Source organism: Spinacia oleracea, chromosome 6, assembly GCF_020520425.1.
Source record: "Spinacia oleracea cultivar Varoflay chromosome 6, BTI_SOV_V1, whole genome shotgun sequence".
Classification (NCBI taxonomy): Eukaryota; Viridiplantae; Streptophyta; class Magnoliopsida; order Caryophyllales; family Amaranthaceae; genus Spinacia; species Spinacia oleracea.
Genome location: NC_079492.1, coordinates 143908669 through 143921638, shown reverse-complemented (window position 1 = coordinate 143921638; position 12970 = coordinate 143908669). Strand labels below are relative to the sequence as shown.

At 35.6% G+C, this 12970-nt stretch overlaps 2 protein-coding genes across 3 annotated transcripts; one reads left to right on the top strand and one right to left on the bottom strand.

Annotated features, from left to right (window-relative positions):
• Nucleotides 1-2848: 2848 nt before the first annotated feature.
• On the top strand, nt 2849-4451 carry LOC110786422 (ethylene-responsive transcription factor ERF061). The gene has a single exon (XM_021990978.2). It carries the CDS (start codon nt 3180-3182, stop codon nt 4191-4193), a length of 1014 nt encoding a protein of 337 aa, XP_021846670.2. The 5' UTR covers nt 2849-3179; the 3' UTR covers nt 4194-4451.
• Nucleotides 4452-6771: 2320 nt separating this feature from the next.
• LOC110786420 (uncharacterized) lies at nt 6772-11777 on the bottom strand. 2 transcript variants are annotated; one of them, XM_021990977.2, is made up of 17 exons: nt 11613-11777; nt 11334-11470; nt 11192-11242; nt 10910-11085; nt 10385-10462; nt 10192-10303; nt 9635-9719; nt 9494-9545; nt 9330-9391; nt 9144-9259; nt 8931-9046; nt 8203-8271; nt 8031-8088; nt 7744-7817; nt 7609-7657; nt 7208-7287; nt 6772-7057 (listed from the first exon to the last, which is right to left on the bottom strand). In XM_021990977.2, exons 2-17 carry the CDS (start codon nt 11455-11457, stop codon nt 6995-6997), a joined length of 1365 nt encoding a protein of 454 aa, XP_021846669.1. In that variant the 5' UTR covers nt 11458-11470; nt 11613-11777; the 3' UTR covers nt 6772-6994. The 2 variants fall into 2 exon arrangements, with proteins under 2 accessions (XP_021846669.1, XP_021846668.1); XM_021990976.2 differs by having other exon boundaries at nt 11334-11466; nt 11613-11776.
• Between the last annotated feature and the right edge of the window lie 1193 nt (nt 11778-12970).

The following is a 12970-nucleotide window of genomic DNA, read 5'->3' as shown; positions in this document are numbered from 1 at the left end:
AAGGGAAAAAATTATCCATTAATAAATAATATAATTGCAAGTAACATTATGTCTTACACATCTAAATACTTAGCCAAAAGAGGTTCCAGTTCTTAAAAAAATAAAATTTTAAAATATTGAAGCTTAATAATGGACCATCACAACCGACGACAGAAAGGGAAAGAGAAAGAGGTTGATAGAATATTTTTGGGTTATGGGTTTTATATATAGGGTAATATTTGATTGTTTTTTGTTGCACATAGTATATAAAGGCCTAAAAATCACATATTTCACAATAGTTTTCAAATTACATATGTTTATCTATAAATAAAATCTTAAAACTTTGGACTTAATTGGATTTTTGGACTCCAAAAAGTTGAGTCCAAGTCCAGTCCAAAAATAATTGGACTTGGTAATTTGAGTCCAATTCCGATCCAAAAATTTTCAAGTCCGATCCAGTCCGACAAGTTTGGACTGGACTGGATTGGACTTTGGACTTTTCTCAATCCACTTACACCCCTAATAGAGAGTGTGGTAGTGGAATCCACATCAGCTTTATTAATTATTTTTTAATGTTCTATTAGTAGTAATGTCCTGATGGGAAATGACATTGACCAAGTCTTTTCATGAAAGAGGTATTAGTAACTTCATTATAAGGATTACTCCGTAGTACTATGAATCTATGACGCTACACTAGAAAGAAAAATTAAAATAGGACCATATAGGTGACAGAATCATTAAATTGAAACAAACAAATATTATTACGGAGTACTTCTGAAAATAATTTGAGAATTTGATTGATTTTCAATAAATTCAACTTGATAAAAATAATAATAAAAAAAAGGCAAAGATAAATGTAATAATCCTGCAAAAGAAGGGACCAAAGGAAGCAATAAAGGGTAGTACCTTAAAGCAAATGACGCGTGGATAAGAGTAGTAATTGCATATACTGTGAGTGTGAACTGTTAACAAACTTATGTAACAAGAAGTGAGGAAACAAGGTAGCAGTTCCCTTTCGGTTCAAAGCCTAAACAGCCAATGATCCAAAGTCAAAAAGACACTTTTTATCCAATACCGACGAGTAGACAGAGTCAACTCACGAGAACGTTTGCCTTGCTACTGGCCGGCTGACTTTTTTTGTTAGCTGCAGGGGAGAAGGGTGGGCCCTAGGGAGAGGAACTTCTTCGGTAATTGTTGTCGGACTGTCTCATACTAATTTACTGATACTTAGTAAACAACAATATACTCAGTAAAGTATAAGATCTTTTCTTTATTCAAATACCAAATACCGATAAAGAGGACTAAAACACAAGAGACGAGTGAGAGCTCTACACTCGTTCACTATGTGTTGAAGAATTTTGAAAATTACACACTTTTTTTAAAAAAAATTGAAAAAATAGGTAATTTTTACTTGCTTTCCACACCTAAAAATACAAATTTAACTGATACTTATTCCTTGTCCTAGGAGATATTGTCCTTATGTTGAGCAGCATAACCACAATTGAGTTCTCACTTGTTTTACATGAAAATTGCTAGAACGGTGAGAGAGGAAGCATTAATGACAAATAGAATGTCAAACAAAATGGGACAATGGAGTTGTGCTTAGATACAATTCAACTATTCACATAAGTAAAACGACACTCCATAGTAGTAAATTATAGGTGGAGTTGAAAGGTGTCCGTAGGACGGGGTTGATCTAATTCGACTTTGACCTGCTTGCCAATAGAGCTCACCTAGTATAACCCAATTCACCCTCGACACAAGTCAACATGTGCCGATCCACAAACCAACCATCGAGTAGTGGACTTATGAGTCAAACTCTAAAACCATCTATCTTATTTACAATGCCGAGTAATTTAAACCTTTCTTCTAACTACTCTAATTTCACCACATACCTAGATAATTATTGTCATGCATCTTCAAAGATCGATTTTTCACATTTCTAGTTTTATGTGTTCTACTCACAGTAGGTATATCCGTATATGTGCATATGCTCTTTGTGCACATATTTGCTAGCCATTTTCTGCAAAAATGACAGCCCCTAAATAACTTTGTAAATTTTGTGTGTATGTAAATGGTAAAGGGTAAATGTGTGTAATTCAAATAAATAATGACCTAAAAAGAATTCCGAAAGCTTCTAGATAAGTGAATTACTTGGCCAACTCTACTCCCCAACCAAAGTACAAAGAAGCTTGCATAAAAAAGTCGTCAAAAGTTCCACCTTGACACTTGTAACATGTAAACATAGCAAAAGTCTATTTAGAAACCCATTACATCAGCCTCCAACGCAATGGTGATCCTCCATGTATAACACATTTTCTACCATGTACCATACTTGGCATAAAGTTTGACAATGAAATAACCAAGAACAACAAAAATAACACAAAACTTTATACATATCAAACAAATTTGAAAACAATTTGATTACAATTGAAACAAATTTCATCATTTTCCTGTTTGGATGTGTGAATGGAAAAGTTTCAAAAAATGAGTAAAAGGTGAAACGTTTTTTAATACAGTAAAATCTCAATTCTACAGTTTTTATTAGAATTTATGTTTGTCTCTTCAATCAAAGTTGTCCGTTTATCTTCAAACCATGTTTCATGGAACTAGAGATCAAGTAAAAAAGACCGGAGAAAGTATAAATCAAACAAACTCGAAAAGTTGAGGGAAGTTCAACAATTTCCTCTTACAATATGTGAACGAAAAAAAGATCAAGAAAGAGTAAAAAGTGAATTTTTTATCACTCATAAAGGGGAAACTTGTCCTGTTGTGCAAAGTCGTAAAGAAGTTGTGAACAGAGGGTTTTGAAAGTCTACGCAAAACATTATAGAGCTTTAACTCCTGTCTATAAATACACTTAAAACCCTGACTCAAATCTAACCAAACCAAACCAAACTCTATCCTTTATCACAGAAGTTTTTAGACACATCTCCCTCTCTTTTCTCTCTGTCTATACCAAAAAAATCTTTTGTGATCTTTCAAAAAAAATCCAGCAAGAACTAAAATCTTCTTCTTACATTTCTAGTGTTCCTCATTTTTGGTGGGATCACTGGTTTTTTCCTCTGTTTTTTTTTTGTAAGAACATTTGATCTGTTCTTCAGATTTTCTGGAAAAAAAGGGACTAATTTTTTGAAGTTCTTTGATTCCAGAGCTTTTAACTCTAATCTCTCTTACAGAAAAGTCAAAAACACCAAGAAATGGAAGAGAACTACCAAACATCATCATCATTCACAACACCAATTGACATTAGAGATTCAGTATCAGCACTTATCTTAACAGCAGGTGCTAATAACACCAACACTTTGGATTCAATCTTTTCTTACTACCCCTGCCAGCCTTCTAATTCACTCACTACTACTAACAACATCAATTCCTTGCTTGAGCCATTAGGGTCCTCTGTTTACCTTAAACAAAGAGATCTACTCCAGCAATTTTGTCTCGATAACCAGTCAAATAAGGTTGGGGTTTATGGCTCTTCTTCATTGAGCAACCAGTTGTTCCAAAATCCTAGCACTACTTTGAACAACCCTATGAAGAAGAAGCTTTACAGAGGAGTGAGGCAGAGGCATTGGGGGAAATGGGTGGCTGAGATTAGACTACCACAGAACAGAATGAGGGTTTGGTTGGGTACTTATGAAACAGCAGAAACTGCTGCTTATGCTTATGATCGTGCAGCCTACAAGCTTCGAGGGGAGTATGCTAGGCTTAATTTCCCAAATCTTAAGGATGGAGCGACAAAGCTCGGGTTTGGGGATTCGGCTAGGATGAATGCAGTCAAGTCTGCTGTAGATGCAAAAATCCAAGCAATTTGCCAGAAGTTGAAGAAGGAAAGAGCCAACAGAATTGCGAAAAAGAAGCAGAAAGAAGCGACAATTAGTGAGAGTGGTGGTATCAAAGGCGGTAGTGGTGAAGAGAAGAGTAATAAAAGTACTACTCACAGTGGTGATAGCAACTTGAATGAGAATGATAGTTTGATGAACTCGTATTCTTCATCTTCATCATTCTGTTCAACCATTGTTAATGACAGTGGGATGGTTTCACCAGATATTTCTGAAGAGGGTTGGTGGAGCAATGGAAACGGAGCTTCACCGTCTTCTGATTCATTCACCAGCTATCCTATGATGACAGATGATTTTGGTTTTGAAGACTGTTCTTTAGAGAAAATGCCATCTTTTGATCCAGAGTTGATATGGGAAGTTCTTGCTAATTAGAACAGAGTTAACAAATATTAAGAGGTCTTAATAGCTATGTGATATACTTAGATTAAGTAATTTTATTACATATCTTGGCTAGTTTGTTTAGAAGTGAACTTGGTAGTCATTTTGGTAAGACTCTAGAGCATGTTACTTGTCCCTATATTATTTATGACAAGTTATGAATGTATGGATGGTGAAGGAAGTATTAGTCATATCCTTAACCATATATTCTGTTTTGAAAAAACTTTATATAACAATATGTTGTGTTCCTAACATCTTTGTCCAATGGACTAGAAGAGTAAATGACAATGGCAACCAAGGAAAAGTGAACTTTTTTTTTACTCCCATCATACCCCTATTAGATGGCGAACAATTACAGAGTAGCTAGTTAGCCCCGCTCATTTCTCTGGATCAAGGGATTCTAATAAATTCCCAAGATAACAACCATTAGCTTCTACTGTGTGTTGCTAGGGTCGAATGTCTTTGAACCAATCGGATATTTTACATTATTGAGCATGGCAAAGTCTTTCCAGTCAATGTCGCAATATTTATTGCGAATTCAAGACTACTAATTTAGGAGTGATTTCCTAATTTGAGAGGTAAATTTTACTTACTACTCCGTAATAGTGTGATTGTGTGAGCCGATCTCACCCCAAACTCACCCTAAGGCCTAAGCCAATCCATAAATTCAAAAGGTTAAGCACTTAAGCAATTTCCACAATTACTCAAGTTTTGAGTTTGACAACTAAGCGCAATAATATACTTTAAGCTATGGCCATTTAATTTTTTAGAGGCTAATCAATAATTTTGTCTTTTCTATTTTCTTACAATTTAAAAAAAATAAAAATAATAGGAATTGGTTATTTGGCTGATCCGTTCGAGACAAAACTAAGCATGAGACAATGGTAAAGTAGAGGTTTTGAGTTCAAGTCGAGTTTCGGTCAGGAGTTCTCAAGCTAAGGTGAGCTTTAAGTCTACTTGCGTCATTTTCATCCTTAAGCACACAAGCCTGTCTGGATGGGTTCACAATGTACAAAATTTACTTTCCCTATCAACCCAAGTTTGAGCTAGACAATAACTAACAGCAATCAGGTCTGGCCCTCTGTTACCCCCAAACAAGGTTAACCGCAAAGCAGAGAATAAAAAAAAATCCAATAATCACCTGAAAATGCACACAGATAACATTTGGATACATCTATAAACCAGGAAAAGATATCAGACTAGTGTGCAGTTAACCTGACCTGTAGACAGTACTCCGTACTCTCAAGACTGACTGGTAACAAATCCAAGCAACCAGCATATATAGTGACAATATCGGGCATCAAATCACGGGTAAAGCTAAAAAATGTGTACCTGGTAGCATGCTTTGGCAAGTCCGATAAGTTGATCCTCTTATTAGCAAAGTGAGTAGAGAAGGGCACTATGGCTCACCACTCTGGCATCATTAAGGAGGCATAGATGCAACAAATTTCACATGGTGGTCCTGCCCTTTCATTCACTGTAAGTGGTGTAGAAACAGCTTATGATTTGGCATTACCAATCCCATGTAAAATGACAGTACATAACGAAACAGTTTCGAGCAGTATCATATATAATCTTTCTAGTTGGTACCACAACATTTGTGCGGATCTAATTTGAGAAAGATGGGAAAATGAAGGAAGCTTTTAAGGAACTAAGTTACAGAAAACACGTTCCATCATTAGCGAAACAGGATTATTACCTCAAAATATAATTAAAATGAATTTCCTGCAAAGAATGCCCCCCTTGGAAAAAAAAAATAACCAATTTATAAAGTGATTTATGATTAAGGCTGTGCAAAATATACATCAGAGGTAAAATCAAGACTGATTGTTAGCATCTAATGTTGTTACTCGTAGAGAGCTGGTGCGGTTAGGTTTGTTTAAATTTCATCACCCCTCCTCTGAGATGGGCATAATTATCCAATCTTGTGGGTTTTCCTTCCGAAAATACTCACCTATTTAGTCAAGAAAACCCCCAAACTCTCTGATGTAAGTCGGTAATTTCTATGTGCCCCTGAGATTCTCAATTTGGATTATACACCCGGGTGCACAGTGCTCATTGTGCACCCTAATGAACATTCATTGAGCATCTATTGAACAAGAAGAATGATTTCAATGTACATGTACAAGTGGAATATTTGAACTACATGTTCATTTACCATATGTTCTTTGGGTAAACAATATGTTCATCTAAAAACAGGGTGCACATTGAGCATTGTGCACCCACCCGGGTGCATACACCATATTTTCACCTGAGATTGGATCTTTTTTTGCTCATCTCTTAGATGGATTTATCATCCTTCTGACTATCCAAGTAATCCAACAACCAGTACTGGTTTAGGGAACTCGTTCATAGATCCACACAAAGGGTTGAAACTCCTAAAGCATGTTTTTCAGCAGAAACCGGATAGCATAAGCTTTTGATGCCTCAACAAAAATAAATTAATTAGAAAAGGGGCAAAAACACCTTTGATCATTAGGTTTAGGTTGAGCTCCTATATGCAAGAAACTTGGATAAAGACAATCGCACACAAACATCAGGAAGAAAATGAAAATCGTACTGTACTGTGAGGTCGTAAAGCTTCACGGATTTATGTTGCCATAAACTTTATAGATAGTAATGAAATAGAAGAGTATCCATCAAATGTTATGACCTGGACTGCAGGGCACTTCTGTAGTACATTTTATCTCCTACTGACTAAATAACAAATTATACATACATAATTTAGACACTTACATAGACACAGCAGAGAACAGAAGAAAAATCTAGAATCGAGATAAACCGAATAGAAACATCTACCAAGTCAGTGAATCCTTGCTCTGCTGAAGTTTTTTGTTATAGGAATCTTCCAATTCTTCCTGCAATAGTTAGAGCATATGTCAGCCCCGGATAGTATGGTGCAGTATATAAACTATTCATGGCTTTCATTGGGCCTAGAACAGGTAGTAGATAGTCTACTTAAGGTACAGAAATAGGGTATTCTGAATACTTTTAAAGATGAGATTTACCTTGCACGATTTCAATAGGGGCTGCAAGAATGATGACCTGAAAAGAGCGATTGATTTGCCAAGCGAAGTTCTCTCCAAGTCTGCCACACAATTAAAACAGACACTTATTTCCTTCAGAGACAACTGAGATAGGCTGTTGCAAATACTGTGCTTCACTTTATTTAACAATGAAATTTATTCAAGAGACATATCCTGAAGAAGTTTGAAAACATATACATAGTAGTTTCACATGCAGCAAGACTTGATGCAAAATATGAGGTACATGAACCTTGTCTTTCTGCATGCGAAACAACTATGTATAAAATACTCTAAAGTCAGCTGAAGAGAAATGCATCATCTGCATTTAGGTATGTCTCTTCATTGCTTTTTCTTTTGCACTATGAAACAAGAAAAAAACCTACCTGTTTCAACATCCTCTCCAAGACTTTCCCTGTTAAGTTCTTCCAGAAGCTGCAATTTTTCCACATATAAACATGTGAGGTGATTACTCCATACAAGAAATGTTACAATAGTTGGTGTAGGGGTAACAAGCTCACCTGAGAAAGGGTTGGTACATTGGTAGGATCAAAATCCTCACAGTTGTTGGGATCAATAGGAACACATACACGACCTAAATACCAACATGTCACAGATTCCGTTAAAAAATTATTTCGAACAGGCTCAGAATGCATATGATTCTTAATTTGTCAAACCAAGAAACGGAATTTGGAAGTCTGTCAAGTTCAAGCCGTGGTCACTCAAGGATAGGCATTTCCCCAGAACTTGGCAACTTGTCCATAACAGGAAAGACTGAAAGACTTACAACAATAACAAAGCTGCTAACCTGTTTTGGGGTGCACGCAGAATGGGGCCTTCAATAAATGATTCATATGCTTAGTGACCTGAGATATTGAAGCATATTTACTTAAGCTTATCATAGTTGTTGTATTTGAGTATAGCACTTGCTCTTATTTCGAGGTATTAAAATGTTATGGAAAGTACAGGAGTCAACGAACCTCACTATCTAGCCTGGGGTATGTATAAGAGAATACAATCTCTTCAACACACTTGCGAAGTCCTTGTCCCTGAAATATTATGAACTATTAATTAACTTTGACTGGATATTCTGATTGACCAATTTGAATGCTATAAACGTCTTGCAAAGATTATGAAGGGGATTTAATCAAAGAGTTTAGAATTAAGTGGGAGTTTAATGGTAGAGTACTAGAGTTTCCACCTTCCAACTACGAGATTGGGTTTGATTCTCACCTCCCCCATTGTTATAGTTGGGGTATTGTGGTGGTTCCTAATTTTGCTTCTAGGTAAAAATCCCAGTTATTAAGTTTCCATAGAAAAAGAAGTATATAATCAAGAATCAGAACATTGACTAGACAAAGAGGGATTAAGATTTGGATTAAAAAAGAGGCATGATGCTCCTTGAGCAGAAATATATGAAAACTGCACAAAAAACGGTTCTTTTGAGTTCCTAGTAATTTAAGATCATTCGTAGAACAAATAGTGCAAGAAACATGATAACATCGAATAAGGACATCCTAGCTCCTATTCATACACATAAACTGGAACCAGCCACCTTATGTGCCATTTGACCCCTGCCTATAAAATTATAGAAGTTTTATCACAACTTCCTTCATCTACGTTCATATATTAATTAATCCTCGAGTTGGGTCCGTTGGGTACAATTTCATAAATATGATGTGTGTGCATAACTAAAAGAGTGCAATACCTTCTGCTTCCCAGATTGAAGGACATGCTTTAGCTGACCCCAGCGGAAAACGTTGGTGTCTTCTTTAGATGATCGTCTATTATCCTGCCATTTCCCCCGAAGTTCAGAAGTAATAGCTGCAAACACCGATTGCCATATCAAACAAAATGGAAATGACAGAGACCCAAAAGGCTGTCAGTGATAAGATTATTGACAACAATTCCGATTGCATACATTCATCAGGAATCATCTCTAGAACCTTCTCATATCTCTCTTCAGAAGAAAGAAGCATCTGACTACTAAGATATGTCTCCTCAAAAAATTTCTTTAGAACTTCAGTGTATGATCTCCTGCAAGGTAGATATAAATAAGTAAAAGATCAATCCAGAGACATTAAAAAAAACGCAGATCTGCACTTACACGAGAAATGGATGAAGACCTGGACCCCCTAAGGAAACCTTTTTCTGACTATTCTCGTTGCCCTGGGAAGACAATATACAGGAGAAAACAAAGTATTTCAGACACTTTATTAAGACCAGTCAGCAGAAGTATACTGTTTCTTCTTTAGCCCAACAGTTAATCACCTTGTACACGTGAAAATACTCAGCAATAGCAGCTCGTTGTTCATTCGTTAACCTGCAGAGAAGAGATGTTTCTATATTTCAACGATCTTTGTACACATAATTCTGTTACCTAAGTACTAAGAACTTTTCACTTATCTTTACCTTCTTGCTTTTGCATCACAAACCCAACAATGTACACCACGCCGACCACTAAATACCCAGAGGATATGATTGAAACCAAAATCATCTGTACATGAAAACAGTTACAGTATCTCACAATCAGAACTTGTTTATATATACACATGGATCCCCATAAAAAACGCATCATTACGAGCATTTGGAGTTTGGACAGGTGCATTTTTTCAAACACAGTTGACATTTTGATTAAAAATAAACATTATAATTACCGCCACAAACGCACAATTGATATGAATATAAACATGAACATTGGATACTGTCGGATGCAACTGGCAGCAAACTAAAACTTATCCGGAAATTTCACAATGTAGCACACGAACATCTCAGTATTCCACCACTAATAGCATGATATAACAAGTTCTGTGAAACATCGTATTCATTTCTTCGAGACTGACAGACTGACAGTTGTTAGTAAACTAGCAAGCATCAAATTCTTATTACGAGGCTCTTGTAATTGTCATAATACACAAAAAATAGACACCACAAAAGTTACAAAAGTTTCAGAAAAGTTGCTGATATACCTCTGAGAGCAATATCAATAATTTTAATAGCAGCTGTCATCAGAGGCCAACAGTCCCGGCATACATCAGCACCAGAGCAGCAATATCTGATATCATCATAATCTGTCATATCCTGAAAAAAAAACAATGTTAACCACACAAGTCAGGTAGTTGACGCAATTAGACAGTGAAATATTAGAGTTCCGAAGCTTACAATATCAAATATAAGCTCTCTTTCCACAGGTTTGAAGACGTTGTCCCCAGTTTGTGCATAGGCATGTCTCTTCGATGGCTGGAGTGAAGTGCAATCAACTATTAGACAGCAACTCTCTAAAACTTACTCTTTTGCAATTAAAAAGCAAAAATCATGCTTCCCGAAAAACAACGGTGACAGAATAGTAAACACCATTTAATCTAATTGTCAAATCACTTCGTACTAATTTAGGATTACTAATTGATAAAGACCTCTAATAAACAGAAAGCTACTAAAACTTCAGAGTAGACCTGGATGCACATAAAAGATTCCATGTATCATCAAGAAACACAGGAGGAAATTCAACTCGGTGACAAAATAAATTGGTAATTAATTGAATATGAGGGGATGCTTTTTCTGCTCTACCATTTTATCCGAGGATAGGATTAATCAACAACTTTAACTACTACTATTACTAACACCAGGAATAAACCAGAGGATAAATGATCAACCTAAATATAAATAGAAAAACGTAGGGGCGCTTACATCAACACTGTAAACAGGACCAATGTCTATTTTAAAGGGGCATTTCTCCTTGACTGCACTTTCAAGTTCTGAAGCAGTTTTGAAAGATTGAAACCGCAAATATATATCATTGTCCAACGTGAATGAAAGTTCCCTTCTGCCAAAATAGGACGAATCACATCCTGGGTGCTTTCCATCTGCCATATATATATCGAATACCAAAGAAAATCAATGAACACTACTACTCAATAATTGGCAATTCAATTTCGTACATTAAATAAATAATCATAATTAAAAGATTACCATTTCCATATGACATCCATTTGAACATATCAGAATACGGAAACAGCTTTGCTGGAATCACAACATAGGCAAAAATTATATTACAATAAGTAACTTCAATACGAGTAAAATTAACCAAAATTAACTAAAATTAAAGACTTACAATAATAAACTTTGAGGTAACTAGCATTGAAACCGTCGGAAATCAAATTAGGGTTAGGGTTTTGATAATCGGGACCGTCGATTAACATGTCATCCCTGTCGTTTTTTGCCTCATCTCGCGTCATCTTGGATTTCTACCTCAAATTCACCAAATTGTAAGATGAATTGTTCTAGAGTTGATAATTTTCGCGGTACACATACATCAATTTTGGTAAAATCTCATATACAATTGCAAACTTTAAGCATGATTTCTTTGGAAAGGTGAGGAGAGATAGTATACCTGAAGATGAAAATGGTAGTGTCGACGACGGTGACGGAGACCGGAGAAGTAAAGCGAAGATTGGATCGACTGTCTTCTGAGGAGGTGAAGCTGAAAATTGAGGAGAGAGAAAGGGAGTGAGTTTGAGGGTTTCAAATGGCGGGATGAAATTGGCGCTGGAAATGTGAACTTGGGCTTTTGGCGGGAAAAAGAGTGAAGTTTGGTCAAGTGGAGTATTGAAGTATAGACTACTAGATTAGATCCCGTGTATGCACGGATTTTGATATTTTTTTCACTAAATATTTAATTGAATATCTTCCAAACTACTGCATAGTTATAACATTTTTAACATATTCGTTTAAATTTATTCATCTAATATGCATATTTAAAATGCTAATATAACAATTTGACCAAAATATTGTGTGATATATTTTCCATTATTAATATAACGATTTGACTAAAATATTACAAATTTAGCAATTATTATTACGCCGTATCTATTATTTCCATAATTTATAAACTAAAATTTGTTTCCATACATAAATAGTTATAAAAAATGTGGAGAATAAAAATAAAATAAACAGATACTCTTTTTTTGGGGAAGTGGTTTTTGGCGGCAAAAAAACGCACCAGAAATTGACACGTGTCATTCCTGGTGTCTCTTTTAGTATATAGTAATAGATTTTTCCTTTTCGGCTCGAATCTGGCACAACTATGATCGAAAATAGGGGTAGATGAGCTCATACGTTTGTAACCTACTCAAGATCAAACTCGGTAAAAAAATAGCTTGTTAAGTTAAAAATAAATTTGGATTTTATAATGATATTTCAATCAAATGAACGCTAATGTAAAGATTCATATCACCTCACAACACCTTATCTTGACATGTTTTCCCCCAGCCATCCTCCATCATTGAAACACCGCAACCACGCTCTCGTTCAATGATGATCCGCCCAAACCATATTTTCGTAAAGAACTGTACGTCATTCCCCCATGATTAACCATGTGTTTCCCCGAGGTTTCCAATACCCCATCATTTGTCCCACGAATTCAACCCGAAGTCCCGTGACAAATCTCCATGGATTTTCCTCAAACACAGTCATAACAACTATTTTTTAGTTTACTGTCAGATATCACTATGAGAAAATCATTTATATCTTTCAACACCCACTCCGTAAATTTTCAATTCCTTATGATTCATATACATTATCGGTTTCTTCTCAGCCTCAATCAACCTTATTCCATTGTTCGATTCAATCCAAAATTTAAACATTTAAGTTTCAATAACACTCTATTGAAACCCTACCCACATGATCACAATTTTGAAATTTCAACACCAAAAATATGAAAATTAACACCGATTATTGAAGTTTTTTTTT